This window comes from Stenella coeruleoalba, assembly GCF_951394435.1.
Source record: "Stenella coeruleoalba genome assembly, chromosome: 19".
NCBI lineage: Eukaryota > Metazoa > Chordata > Mammalia > Artiodactyla > Delphinidae > Stenella > Stenella coeruleoalba.
Window position 1 is genome coordinate 17,356,758 of NC_137165.1, and position 15,198 is coordinate 17,371,955.

Sequence of the window (15,198 nt, forward strand, 5' to 3'; positions counted from 1 at the left end):
GGGTACATTTATTCATCTTTGTGTTTATAGCACCTACATTGCTATCTGGTACATAGCGGATATTCAATAAATGTTTGTTAGAATTCTTCCTTGATCTCAGATTTTGAAAAATTAATGTATAAATTTATATTATGTGTCCTTCCCTTTTATGTATATAGTCTTTTTATCTTTTTCTGTGTGTGGTAAAATACACATAAAATTTACCATCTTAATCATTTTTTTTTTTTTTTTTTGCGGTATGCGGGCCTCTCACTATTGTGGCCTCTCCTGTTGCGGAGCACAGGCTTCGGACGTGCAGGCTCAGCGGCCATGGCTCACGGGCCCAGCTGCTCCGCGGCATGTGGGATCTTCCCGAACCGGGGCACGAACTCATGTCCCCTGCATCGGCAGGCGGACTCTCAACCACTGTGCCACCAGGGAAGCCCTTCCTTTCCTTTTTAAGGCTGAATGATATTCCGTTGTATGTATATACCACATTTTGCTTATCCTTTCATCTGTCAGTGGACACTTGGGTTCCTTCCATGTTTTAGCTGTTATGAATAATACTGCTGTGAACGTGGGTATACACATATCTCTTTGAATCCTACTTTCACTCCTTTTGAGTATATACCCAGAAGTGGAATTGCTGGATCATATGGTAATTCTATTTTTAATTTTTTAGAGAAAACTTCATACTGTTTTCCACAGTGGCTATACCATTTTATATTCCCATCAGCAGTGCACAAAGGTTCCAGTTTCTCCACATCCTCACCAACACTTGTTGGTTTTCTGTGTGTGTGTGTGTGTGTGTGTGTGTGTGTGTGTGTGTGTGTGTGTGTGTGTGTGTTTTGATGTTAGCCGTCCTAATGGGTTTTGATTTGCATTTCCCTAATGATTAATGATGTTGAGCATCTTTTCATGTGCTTATTGGCCATTTGTTTATCTTCTCTGGAGAAATAACTATTCAAGTCCTTTGTCCATTTATGAATCAAGTTGTTTTTATTATTGTTGAGTTTTAGGAGCTCTCTATATAGTCTGGGTATTAATCTCTTACCAGATACATGATTTGCAAATATTTTCTCCCATTCTGTGGTTTACCTTTTTGTTCTGTGGATAGTGTCTTTTTTTTTCTTTTTCTTTTTTTTTCGGCCTCACCGTGTGGCATGCGAGATCTTTAGTTCCCCAACCAGGTATCGAACCCCATCCTCCCTGCAGTGGAAGCATGGAGTCTTAACCACTGGACTGCCAGGGAAGCCCCTGGATAGTGTCTTTTGATGCACAAAATTTTACAGTTTTCTTGAAGTCCAGTTTGTTTATTTTTTCCTTTGTAACCTGTACCTTTGTTGTCATATCCAAGATATCATTAAGAAATTCAGTGTCATGAAGTGTCCTATGTTTTCTTTTAAGAGTTTAATTGTTTTAGGTCTAACATTTAGGTCCTTGATCCACTTTGAGTTACTTTTTGTATATGGTGTTAGGTAAGGGTCTAACTTCATTCCTTAGCATGTGGATACCCAGTTTTCCCAGTACCATTTGTTGAAAAGACTATCCTTTCTCCTTTAACTGGTCTTGGCACCCTTGTCAAAAATCATTTGACGATATACAAGAGGGTTTATTTCTGGGCTGTCTGTTCTGTTCCATTGGTCTACATGTCTGTCTTCATGCCAATACCATGCTGTTTTGATGACTGTAACTTTCTAATAAGTTTTGAAATCAAGAAGTGTGAATCTTCCAAGGTTGTTCATCTTTTTCAAGATTGTCTTGGCTATTCAGGGTCCCTTGAGATACATATGAATTTTAGAATGGGTTTTTCTATTTTTGCAAATATGTCTTTAGGATTTTTGATAGAGAGTGCATTGACTCTGTAGATCATTTTGTGTAGTATTGACAACTGAGATAATCATGTGGGTTTTTTTTCCCACATTTTTGTTGATTTTGTTGATTGTGGTGTGTCACATTGATCAGTTTTCATATGTTGAACCATTCTTGCATTCCAGGAACAAATCCCACTTGGTCATGGTGTATAAATAATCCTTTTTTTTTTTTTTGCGGTACGTGGGCCTCTCACCGCTGTGGCCTTTCCTGCTGCGGAGCACAGGCTCTGGATGTGCAGGCTCAGCGGCCATGCCCCACAGTCCCAGCTGCTCCATGCCATGTGGGATCCTCCTGGACCGGGGGCACGAACCCGTGTCCCCTGCATCGGCAGGCGGACTCCCAACCACTGCGCCACCAGGGAAGCACAATCAATCCTTTTAATGTGATGCAGAATTCTGTTAGTATTTTGTTGAGAATTTTTGCATCAATGTTTATCAGGGATATTGGTCTATAATTTTCTTGTAGTGTCTTTGGCTTTGGTATCCAGGTTATGCTGGCCTTATAGAGTGAGTTAGAAGTGTTCTTTTAATTTTGGGGGAAAGCTTTAGAAGGGTTGGTATTAGTTTTTCTTTAAATGTTTGGTTGAATTCACTAGTGAAGTGATCAAGTACAGGATATTTCTTTTTTGGGAGATTTTTTGATTACTGATTCAATCTCCTTAGTAGTTATAGGTCTATTCAGGTTTTCTGTTTTTTTGTGATTTAGTCTTGGTAAGTTTTGTGTTTCTAGGAATTTTCCCATTTTATCTAGGTTTTCCAGTCTTTTTGGCATACAGTTGTTAATAGTACTTTCTTTAAATCCTTTTTAGTTCTGTAGAATTGATAGTAATGTCCCCACTTCCATTTCTGATTTTAGTGCTTTGAGTGTTTTCTCTTTTTTCTTGGTCCATTGAGCTAAAGGTTTGTCAATTTTGTTGATCTTTTTGAGGAACCAACTCTTGATTTCATTGATTTTCCTCTATTGTTTTACTATTTTGCTTACCTCTGCTCTCATCTTTATTTCTTTCCTTCTCCTAGATTTGGGTTTCCTTTGTTCTTCTTTTTGTAGTTCCTTAAGTTGTAAAGTTAGGTTGTTGAGTTGAAAGTTTCCTTGTTTTTTGTTTTTTTTAGTTTCCTTGTTTTTCATGTAAGCATTTATAGCTATAAATTTCCCCCTTAGTACTGCTTTCACTGCATCCCGTAAGCTTTGGTTTGTTGTGTTTTCATTTTCATTCATCTCTAAGTATTTTCTAATGTCCCTTGTGAGTTCTTCTTTGAAACATTGGTTGTTTAAAAGTATAATGTTTAATTTCCACAGTTTTGTGAATTTTCCAGTTTTACTTTTGTTACTGATTTCCAACTTCATTCCATTGTGGTCAGAGAAGATACTTTGCATATCTATCCTTTAAAATCTATTGAGATGTTATTTGTGTCCTTACCTATGGTTTAACCTGTAAAATGTCCCATGTACACTTAAGATTGTATATTCTGTTGTTGGGTAGAGTGTTTTGTACATGTATATTAGGTCTAATTGTTTTATTGTGTTGAGTCCTCTATTTCCTGACTTATCTTCTGTCTGGTTGTTTTCTCTGTTATTGTGAGTGGAATGTTGAAGTCTCCAACTATTATTGTAGAACTCTCTGTTTCTCCCTTCAATTCTGTCAGTTTTTGCTTCACGTGTTTTTTTTTTAATTGTGACCATGTCACATATGAAGTTTTTTTAAAAAAATAATTAATTAATTTTTGGCTGTGTTGGGTCTTTGTTGCTGCACACAGGCTTTTTCTAGTTGTGGTGAGTAGGGGCTACTCTTCGTTGTGGTGTGTGGGCTTCTCATTGCGGTGGCTTCTCTTGTTGCGGAGCACGGGCTCTACGCACACAGGCTTCAGTAGTTGTGGCATGTGGGCTTCAGTAGTAGTGGCTCGCAGGCGCTAGAGTGCAGTCTCAGTAGTTGTTGTGGCGCACGGGCTGATTTGCTCCGTGGCATGTGGGATCTTCCTAGACCAGGGCTCAAACCTGTGTCCCCCTGCATTAGCAAGCAGATTCTTAACCACTGTGCCACCAAGGAAGTCCCTGCTTCATGTATTTTGATGGTCTGTAATTAGCTGTGTAAATGTTTATAATCTATCTTCTTGCTGTATTGAACCTTGTATTAATTTATGATGTCCTCCTTTGTCTCATAACTTTTTGATTTAAAGTCTATTTTGTCTTATATTAGTATAGCCTACTCTCTTTTGATTACTGTTTGCATGGAATAATTTTTTCCATTCCTTCTTCTTTAACCTGCTTGTGTCTTTGGATGTCGAGTGAGTCTCCTGTAGGCAACTTATAGTTGGGTCATTCTGCCAAATCTGTCTTTTGATTGGCGGGTTTAATCTAATTATATTTTAAGTAATTACTGATAAGAGGGGACTTACTGCTGTCATCATGCTATTTGTTTTCTATATGCCCTATAGCTTTTTTTGGTCCCTCATTTTCTACATTACTGTCTTCTTTTGTGTTTACTTTTTGTAGTGGAATGTTTAAATTCCTTTCTCATTTCCTTTTTGTGTATTCTACAGCTATTTTCTTTGTGGTTACCAGAGGGATTACATTGAATGCCCTAATGTTATAACACTCTCACTTGAATTTATACTGCTTAATTCTGAGTTTTGACAAATACACACATTCATGTAATCCTCACCATGATCAAGATATAGGAAGTTTCATTACCCCTCAAATTCCCTTGTACCTCTTTGGCCAGGAGGGGAGGTGGTGGCAAATCCTGAGGGGACATCTGTTGTCTTGCAGGGGAGAGGCCTCTGAATTGTCTTCAGACAGGCGTGGGGAATGCTTGCTCTTAGTAACAGTAATGGGCCACTTCTGTAGACTTTGAGGGTTCAGGGCAATTTGGAGATAAAAGATTTTGGGGAGCACCAACCCAGATGTTTCCTTTACATGTGTCAGAGTCTTATTATTCTTTGCCAACCACAGCTCTCTGATCTTGGCGTAGCAGACCTGCCTTGTTTGGGAGTTTAACTTTTGGAACCTAGAAACTCTGATAATTCTGGTTCTTGTCCTTAGGTTTCTTTGCCTTCCTGCTGGAGGAGAGGAGAGCATCTTTGTGTGCTTCCAGAGAGGCCTTCTGGCTTTCATACTTAGCTTCTAATCGGCAGTCAGCTTTTTGTTCTCTTTTTTCGCAGAGCTCAAATAGTTTAGTAATATTCTTCAAATTCAGTTGTTTTTGAGGTTACTGTTTCTCCTTCATTGCCAGCTTTAAATTCACATCTTAGCACCTGCTCCACCTGCCCTGAGAGCCTAGTGCAGGATGTTCATTAAGGTGTTCCCTTGGGATGCACACCTGAGAGAAGGGAGGATTGCAGATGCAGAATTCATGGTACAGAGCAGGCCCAGAATCAGGTTTGGCCAACCCCTTTGGGGAGCTCTGGAGCTAGAATGGCCCTTTTGAGTTTCCCAGAATTGGGCTGAGGTGTTCCGGCCTTTATATTGCCATTATCAGTTGGTCATTGGATGTGGGCTGCCCAGGAAGGCTTTCACCTTGGCAGGATCATTCTCTTCAGGTGAGGCGATCCCTGAGGGGCTGACTGACAGCACTCCAGCAGTTAAGTTCTTCCCTGAATGTGGAGCTGATCAGTGCCTCAGCAGTGCCTACCAAAATTCCCTTGTATCCACTAGGAGTGACCAGTTTGTTTTTTTAGTATCATTAACTCATGGATTTAAATATGTATTATTTAGAAAACTTGCCATTGACTTATAAGTATGGAAAGATGCACAAATGTATGTAAATATACAGCTCAATGAATGTTTGCCAAGTAAACACAGCAGTGTAACCAGTACAGAGATCAGGAAATAAAATAATGCTAGCAATCCAGGAGTTCCTCTTTCCCCTTCCTTTTCCTTCTGGTCATTACTTGCTCTTTCCAAGGGTCTCTGCTATCCTGACTTGAATTTAACATGTTTTTGAAATTTGTGTAACAATCATACAGTAAGGGATCTTTTGTTCTGACTTCTTTCACTCAGTATTATATTTATGAAATAAAGTTTATAGCTGTAAGTCATTTATTCCCATTGCTGTAGAGTTTTTCTTTGTTTGAATATACCATTTTTAAAAACCATTTCTGCTGTTGATAGACATTTGGAGTGTTTCCAGTTTTTGGAAATTATGAAAGCACTGCTATAAACATAGCTGAACATATCTTTTGGTGAACATATGTACACATTTCTCTTGGGTATATACCTAGTGAAGTTGCTAAGTACAGTTGGCCCTCTGTATCCATGGGTTCCACACCTGTGGATTCAACCAATGCATATAAAAAATAGTCGGAGAAAAAAAATTCCAGAAAGGTCCAAAAAGCAAAATTTGAATTTGCCAAGCAACTGGCAACTATTTAAGTAGCATTTGCATTGTATTTAAAACTATTCATGGCATTTATATCCTATTAGGTATTGTAAGTAATCTAGAGATGATTTAAGGTACATGTAAGTATATGCGTAGGTTATGTGCAAATATTATGCCATTTTATATAAGGGACTTGAGTATCACAAATTTTGGTATCCTCTGGGCTCCTGGAACCAATGTCCTGCAGACTTGGAGGGATGACGGTATGTACATGTTCCATTTTAGCAGATAATGTCAGTCTTCCAAAGTAATTACTGATTTACACTCCTACTTGTAATGTACAAAAGTTCCATTTGCTGTGATTTGCCCCTGTTTATTTAGGATGTTACTCTCCAGGCTGTACAATTAAGAACTGGGTGCATTTACTAGGGTCCCTCTCTCTTTAGCAGGTTCTGTACTCTAATCTTTGTTTTCTGAGGCTGTGAGGTTTTGAAATTCTGTTCTGCTTTTCAGAAGTTTTTGGCTTAGCTTTTTAACCATTTTCCACCCAATTATGCATTTGAGACTCCCTCATGTCTTCATTTGTGTCACTCCAGCTCTCAGTGACAACCAGAATCTCTGATGGCTCCTCTTTCCCTCAGCAGAGGTACTTTGCTTGGGAAAGGCATATTTCTGAGGCTTTTTTTTTGGGGGGGGGGAGCAGATTCTGCAAATGCCCCAGGGCGGGAGGAAACAGCTGCAGAAGATCACCTTGCTTCTCCATAGTTCACCCTTTTTCTGAAACTTAGCCTCTCTAGTCCTCATTCCTTCAGTAGCTCTCTAAAATCTTTAAGCAGTTGATTTTTGTATTTTTTCTTTTTTGTGTGTGTGTGTGAGCTTGGGGGAGGGAGGTGTTGTTTTGCTGTGAATTACTCTACCTTGGAAGCAGAAGTATGGATTAAAACATATTTGAAAAAAAAACATATTTGATGTTTCAATAAATTAAAATTGTTGTCCTTAACAATGTTCAAATTATTCCATTTTTGGTCAGTGGGAACCTCCTCAAAATTTATTCCTGAGTCTTTTTGACTCGACCCTTTGATAGCTTTCTTTGGCAGCTTTCTTGCTATCTGGTATGACAAAGTGTTCCAGGTTCATCATGTACCTTTTTGCCTCAGATGTGGAATCAGCCATTTTCTGAAGGAGTCCCAATTCCTTTTACCAGGAAATGGAATCTCAAGATCATTACTGCAGGGTTGGTCGTTGTTTTAGGCATTTTCAGCAAACAAAGGGAGAAAAATATATTTTATTTTCTTCATACAAGATAAAACTACATTAAGAATTGATATAGATACTTCCAGTTCCAATTCAAGACTACAAGGTTTTTACTTTGCTGTTCCTCTCCTGTTCTGAGAGTCGCAGTTTTTAATGACACCAGTAGTGACAGAATTAAAATATCACCGAATCACTCATTTCCATGATCCCACAATACATACAGGATCAAGATTTATCTTCATTTTTTTGTCCCTAGAGTATATTCCACTAGGAAGTCAACCTAATATGATTTAAAATAACTTAGAATAGTTCTTCTCTTTGTGACTATGCCATTAAAAATTTGGATACAAATTTCAGTTCATTTGTTTATTTTTGATTTCTATTTTATTTTTTAGAATTTTAATTTAATTTTATATTTACATAAATTACATAATTTCAAAATAAAATCTACAAAAACCAGGGAATATAGATTCTATCCTCAACACCTCTCCTTTATTTTCTTTCACTTCCTAAAGGTAACCACTTAAAAGTTTTTAAGTTTCATCCTTCTGCTTTTGTATGTGTGAAGAGGTGTGTGTGTGTGTATTTATTTCTCCTCCTACTTCTTAGATGCATGGTAGCATACTGTATACTCTTTTCTTCACCCTGTTTTTTTAACTTAAAGATATATCCTGGAGACTGTTCCATAGTTTGATGAATTTGGACTCATTTCTGTCATATTTTTTATGTTACATTTATATTTATACAAGTCTTTTATTTTAAGTCATTTTTAATTGTGTGGTCTATGTTATTTGGTCTCCCAGCATATTTTTTGGTATTTCAGAAGGTTTGTGTATTAGGGTTCAGTCAGGGAAGCTGATTGGGTGATGTGGGAAGGGACTTATTATGGAAATTAGACCATATACAATTTTGAGAGGACTCGTGGGGTGAAGATCTAGAAGGGGGAATTGGAGGATCAGAGAAGGAGTCACTAGTCAGATCCTCTAAATTAGTGACAATGGGTAGACAAGTTGGAGCTTTTAGGGAAATCTGAGAAGCCAACTATGTCCAGCCACTAAAGTGCGACTGTGAAGGAGAAGCTTGAAGAGAGCCACATGGGAAACCCTTGCTGTGTTTAGTTACCCCCTCTGTAGGTTTTCACCTAAGCATCTGGTGATGGGCTTGTGCCACTGCTCACCCAGCACAAACCAGCAGTTTGTATTTTTGTTCTGTTGGTTACTTTTATATTGATGTCTTTGTATAGTACTCTAATTTCCTCCCTTTCTTGGGAGGGCAAGTTGTTATATAGTGGTTTTCTTCTGTAAGCAATATTGAAACAGCTAGTAAATTATTCTCATCTCGTCAGCTAGCATTTGGTTTAAAATAATACCCTTTTACTCTTAGTACCATAAGGTAATCAGGAAACATCCTACTTTTTGTATACTCTCACTACCCTCTCCCCATTTTTGATAATTGTACTGTATCTATACTGTCATTATACATAGCAATTATATAGTATGTTTTTTCTCTTACTCTCGTCATTTATTCTCAGTTCTTTTAATAAATGTGTATTTAATCGTCCTTCTTAATGTGGATGTGTCTCCTGTTATTTTGGTTGACTGAAGTATATTCTCTAGTAGATTCCTCAGGAAAGGCTTAAGGGAACAATATTTCCTGGGTTCTTACAGTTCAGAACAGTTTGATTGTCACCATTGTACTTGGGAGTCAGTTTGCCTGCATATAAAATCCTTGGTTTACTTTATCTTCTCTTGAGAATATAAAATATTATTTCATTTTCTGTTAGCATATAGTATTGTCAAAGTTTGATGACAGTCTAATTTTTGTTCTTTGTGTAAGTGGCTTTCTCTTTCTGCCTGAATGTTCAAAGGATTTTTTTTTCTTTCTTGTTCACAGAAGGTCAATAGTTGTACTAAAATATGCCCTGGTATTGGTCATTCTGGGTCAGTTTTTCCAGGTATGTGGTATGCCCTTTAAATATATAGTTTCAAGTGTTTTTGAAAAATTTCAGCAACGTTTTCTTGAAGTCTAGTTTCTAATATTCATTCTACTCCATTGATTTGATTTCCTTCTTTGAGGACTCCTGTTATACATATGTTGGATCTTGTTTGCCTGTCTTCTCTGTCACTTTATTGCAAATCCCATCTCATTTTTCTTTTCTTTCTTTTTTTTTGATATTAGAATTTTCCTCCTATTTACCTTCTTTTTCTCTTAAAGCATTAGATATATATGTATTTTAATAAATTTTAATTATGTATTTCTGGCTGCATTGGGTCTTCATTTCTGTGTGCGGGCTTTCTCTAGTTGCAGGCAGGCGGGGGCTATTCTTCACTGCGGTGCACGGGCTTCTCATTGTGGTGGCTTCTCTTGTTGTGGAGCATGGGTTCTAGGCGTGCAGGCTTCAGTAGTTTTGGCACGTGGGCTCAGTAGTTGTGGCTCGCGGGCTCTAGAGCACAGGCTCAGTAGTTGTGGTGCACGGGCTTAGTTGCTCCGCGGCTTGAGGGATCTTCCCGGACCAGGGCTTGAACCCATGTCCCCTGCATTGGCAGGCACATTCTTAACCACTGTGCCACCAGGGAAGCCCTATATTTTGTTTTATTCACTCTTTAATATCTTCTGGTTAGTCTTCACTTCTGAAATGATTTTTCTTTTTTTTTCTAATTCTTTCCTGAGTTTTGTCAACTTATTTCTATTTGTAATTCTAATTTGTTATTTCATATCTTTAATCATTTAAAAAAATTTCTCTTGGCTCATTTTGAATTAATAATTTACAGTTTCATCTGTTGGTGATCATATCTTTTTGGTGTGTTTTCATTTTCTGTTGCAATGTTATTCTGTCTCTTATTCTTTTTTCTCAAAATAACTTCACATATGATTTGACTACAGTGTTTTCTGTTGCTCATTTTTATGTGAAATTAGTTTTCCTGAATTGGTAGGAGAGAAATGTGGGCCAGGATAATTTCTATCTTCATGGCTCTGGAGCTCTTCTATTGCTTTCATGAAATTAAACGAATACGTCATCGCATTCTTTGTGAGCTCTCTTGGCTTCCTTCCTCTCTTCCACCTTTATCTGGATCTTTTTCTTTTGCCCTGGTGTTCTTGTTTCAGTCTGGAGTGAATTTCAGCAATTTCTTCTCAGCATGGGCTTCATCCTTGAAGGAAGTGTTTCTTTAGCTGGTTGGTTTAGAACTGTGCTGTCCAGTGGGTACAATGGCTACTTAAATTTAAGTAAAATAAATTAAAATAAAATTAAACATTTGATTCATCATTTGCATTAGCCACATAACAAGTGCTTAATAGCCATATATGGCTAGTGGCTACTGTAATGAGCATTGTTGATATAGTATAATATCCTAACCACAGAAAGTTCTATTAGACAGTGATGGTTTAAAGTGTGCTATCTTCTTTTCAGACTTTATTATAGACCTTTTGCACACATGTGCCAATTGCCATGTGTACAAAAACCCCTGTATTTTAGCTAAGCTTCTAAACTTGTCCTGCTGTACTTTTCACTGAGGATCTAATGCAGTTTGGGGATTTTCCTTGTCAGACCCATCAAACATTCTGCTTCCCTCTGCTGTCTCTTGCACAGATGCTTATACCACACCAGTTTTGTAGCTGTAAGTGGTTTGTTCGTATTTGCTGCTTGTATTTTGGTTATTGTGGGGTGCCTTGTCCCCTAGTTTTGATGTAGATATATGGTCCATGGGTTTTGCGATTCTGGCTTCTTTGCTATTTTATGAGGGGGTGTATTAGTCAGGGTTCTCTAAAGAAACAGAACCAATACAGGGGAGATAGAAGGGTCTGAGGGCCTGAGAACCAGGAACACTAAGGGCAGGAGATCAATGTCTCAGCTTAAGTAGTTAAGCAAAAGGGACCAATTCTTCCTCCTTCTGCCTTTTTTATTCTATTCAGGCCCTCAGTGGATTGGCTGATGCCCACCCACATTGGACGGGGTGCAAACTGCTTTACAGAGTCCACCTATTCAAATGCTAATTTCATCTGGAAACACCCTCAGAGACACACCCAGAAATAGTGTTCAGCCAAATATCTGTGTGCTCTATGATCCAGTCAAGTTGCCATGTAAAATGAACCCTCACAGAGGGGTTTGGGGAGGTTCACAAGCTACATTGCAGCCACTGCCATCTTTTCTCTCTGTCTCTCTTTTTAAGGATATTAACAATTCTTAATTTTCTTAATATCAAATGTAAAAGATCTTATGTGTATTTATTTGCATTTTTTTTTGCATTTTTTAACAGTTTATTTTTTAGAGCAGTTTTAGGGTCACAGAAAAATTGAGTGGAAGGTAAAGAGTTTTCCCATATGCCCTGTGCCTCCACACATGCACAGACTCCTTTATTATCAGCATCTCCCACTAGAGTGGTACTTTGGTTACAATTGATGAACCCACATTGACATGTCATAATCACCCAAAGTCCACAGTTTACATTACAGTTTCCTCTTGGTGCAGCCACTGCCATCTTCTACAGTCCTCTTTTTTCGGTCTTTCAGAATTTTTTCTCTCCATAATGTTGTAACATTATGTAATTCTGTAGCTTCTGCTCTGCCCTATCTTCTAAACCCTAAACATGCTTCCCCTCTTTTATTTAGTATTTCTTTACCATCAAATTAGTCACATTATTAACTGACTAAGCAAACTCGGGCATGCTGCTTGGTCTCTTTCCACCTTTTGTTGCACCATTTTAAAAATGAGGAAGCTGGACACAGGTTTGTTTCTTCACGGAGGAACCTCGTCAGTGTTCTGTATTAGTGTTAGCAGGATCTAATATTTAAACAGTAAAGATATTCGTGATGCTTTCAATACAGAATGCTGCTCTTAAACAGGGTAGAGATGAACTTCCTGGTAGTGCCACTTAGTTCATTCTCAGATAAATATAGGTAAATATAAATATAATATCTCCCTTAAAAGATATTTTTTTCCATGAGATTTATCTCTTTGTTGTTCTGTTACTCCCTCAGCTGTGTACCTGACGGTGATTATCTTACCTGAATCAGTCTTACTATGTATATTCCAGGCTATACAGTTTGTTTTCTTTTCTGCACAATCTGCTGTTATTTGCCATTATTGACTAGAGGTCTAAGGCATAGATTTTCTTGGTCTGTTGTTCTTTTAATGCTTGAGTTCAATATATAAAAGAAAAGATTGCATTTTATTGCAGACATATTTCTCTGAAATAATTTTTAGCTACAAGGAAGTAGCTCTATTTCTGTGAGTCATCATTCTGTCTTACATAGTGCTGGGTAAAGATTTAATTTGGTAGATAGAGATTTATGACTTCTAGAAAGAAAGCTGCAAAAATTGAAATTTCTAAAGAATTTTAAATTTGCTATAAATTCCTTTATGTATTGAAAATTGGAGCTTGAGATACAAATATAGGTAATTGTGGTTGATAAAATTTTCCTAATATCTCATGATTTTCAATGAGAAATAGAGTTCTCGGTAGTCATTTTAAAATGTAAGCTAACATTTTTTTTTTTTTTTCCTCAGCTTCCAATAAAAACAGGACAGCAGAACACACATACCAAAGTCAGTACCGAACACAACAAGGAATGTCTTATCAATATTTCCAAATACAAGTTTTCTTTGGTTATAAGCGGCCTCACCACTATCTTAAAGAATGTTAACAATATGGTGAGTGTTTGCATTACTGTTTTACGGGAGAATTCGGTTTGTTTTTGATTTTAAACTTTGGAACAGCATATTTTGAAATATGTAAAGTCATTTTCTGTGGACCCTGGATATAAACATTCATCTTAATTTATGGATGAGCACAGGTAACCTTTTAACTTTCTTTTTAGATTTTAATTCTTTTTCTTAGATACTTGGCTTATTTGTGACCCTATATCTACTGATCCATTTTTCTGGAATTAGGATTTCATACAGATTTTGTCATATTTAAATTGACCATAGTAATCTATTAAAATCTTTTCCTTAGCTTCTCATTTGAATATTTACATATCAGATTGTCCCAGTCTTAAGTAGATGCTAAATAAAATATGACTTTGTAGTCCTAAAATGTGAGATTGCTTTTGTGAAGATGCTGTTCTATTTCCTTCGTCCTGTAACCTGTGAAAGATTCCATGGTAGAGAACCTGTGTTGGAAGTTTTCCTCAAATACTTCATCAAGTATTTCCACTGTCAAAAGCTCATAATTGCTTCTTATTTTCCTGTTTCATAAAATCTGTTTACATTCCCTAGACTTCAAGGTACTCCAACTATTTTCTCTCTGTACCTTTGAACATATTATTTCTCCTCTTGCCGTCTGGTGATTCTTTCCTCTGTGTCAGTTTCTATCTAAAATCTCCTTCATACTCAGTCCAGAACAACCGATCTGGATATTTCTTGATTAACTCCAAACTGCTCTGCTTGTTTTGAGCACTTATAACCACAATTTATACTGTTTGCACTGAGCAGTGAAACTGATTTCTGGTTGTAGATTGTGAAAATCAGTACCATTTTCATAGTCACATCATCTTTGGTGTGTTTTCTTTTGAAAAAGTTGATTGGAAGATACCCCAGGCTTACAAAATTGGTAAACTGGAGGACTGGGCAATCATATTTTCTCTTTATGGAAAAAAATTAAGATTTTCTTAAAAATGGACCTTTTATAAATATGTAAAGTGACTTACAGAAATACATTTAAGATTTTATGGAACGCTTCTGTTGCATAGTGTGTGGGTCATACAGATAGGACTTTGCTTTTATAGATAAGTGGCCATGTTCTCATATTGAAAATGTTTTAGTATTTGGACCCTTCTTTTAAAAACAAAAACAGTATTGAGATATTGGCATTCATTTAGTGCTTATTGAGTAAACTGAATTGTGGGAACCATAGTCTGCTGTTAATAGTGTATTTGATTTAAAGATAGTGAATGCTTAAAACTCGCTTTAATTGGTGTTACAGCATTTTGTTGCTGTAAGAGTTAGGCTTTGATTATTTTGTGGCATCAAAGTGTGGTGAAATGTTCAGTTCAAGATTCTGGTAAAGATCTATATGTGTACCTAAATCCTACATATTTTTTTCTATATTGTTCAAATCTAAATTTTACTTAAAAAATAACAGAACATGGGATTTTCCTAATGTTACCATCTCTTTACTGCTGTTTGTTTCAAAGTGCATTTACTACATATTTTTTAAAGCATAACCCAGAGTATCTTTTACTGTGGCAGGCTGATGACAGATTGTTTGCCTGAGAATTTATTTTGTGTGAGCATTAGGATAAAATCAGAAATAATAGATTTAAATATAGTATAATCTGGGAGATACAATGATTATTGATTTTCTTGATCCTTAGCCCCTCACTTTTCAGATGTGTGCTGATTTGTAGTGGAGAGTAATAACCAACTTTTAGTGTTCTGAATATCTTTTCTTTTAGAGAATATTTGGAGAAGCTGCTGAAAAAAATTTATATCTCTCTCAGTTGATTATATTGGATACACTGGAAAAATGTCTTGCTGGGGTGAGTAAATCTATTCTTGAATAGGCAGGTTTTGTGCATTCAGTTTTGAGAATGATCTGATGTCCTGAAGCATAGGTGTGGACAAGGAGAAGAGTCATGGACTTTTTGTCTAAGACATGAAAATGAATTTTGTTAACAGAGCTGACTGGGTAGCATAGAGAAGTTTTCAAGAAAAAATTATATTCTCATCTTTTGTAAATTAAATAGATATTAAGATTACTTATAAAGTGTTAAGCTTGAGTCACATCTCTCTCTCTCTCAGGTTTTCTAGAAAAAATTTTGTGGAAAAGTCACTA

At 36.8% G+C, this 15,198-nt stretch overlaps 1 protein-coding gene across 8 annotated transcripts in view; it reads left to right on the forward strand.

The window, feature by feature from the left end:
* The window catches only part of NF1 (neurofibromin 1), a 250,822-nt gene that overhangs the window by 43,082 nt on the left and 192,542 nt on the right, over positions 1 to 15,198 (forward strand). For 7 of the 8 annotated variants that reach the window (XM_079903537.1, XM_079903542.1, XM_079903540.1 and 4 more), the window contains exons 2-3: positions 12,930 to 13,073; positions 14,819 to 14,902. In XM_079903537.1, coding sequence (XP_079759663.1) covers positions 12,930 to 13,073; positions 14,819 to 14,902 — 228 coding nt within the window. Of the gene's footprint in view, positions 1 to 9,070; positions 9,378 to 12,929; positions 13,074 to 14,818; positions 14,903 to 15,198 lie in introns of those variants that run through there. The other variant, XM_079903543.1, reaches the window with a different exon arrangement.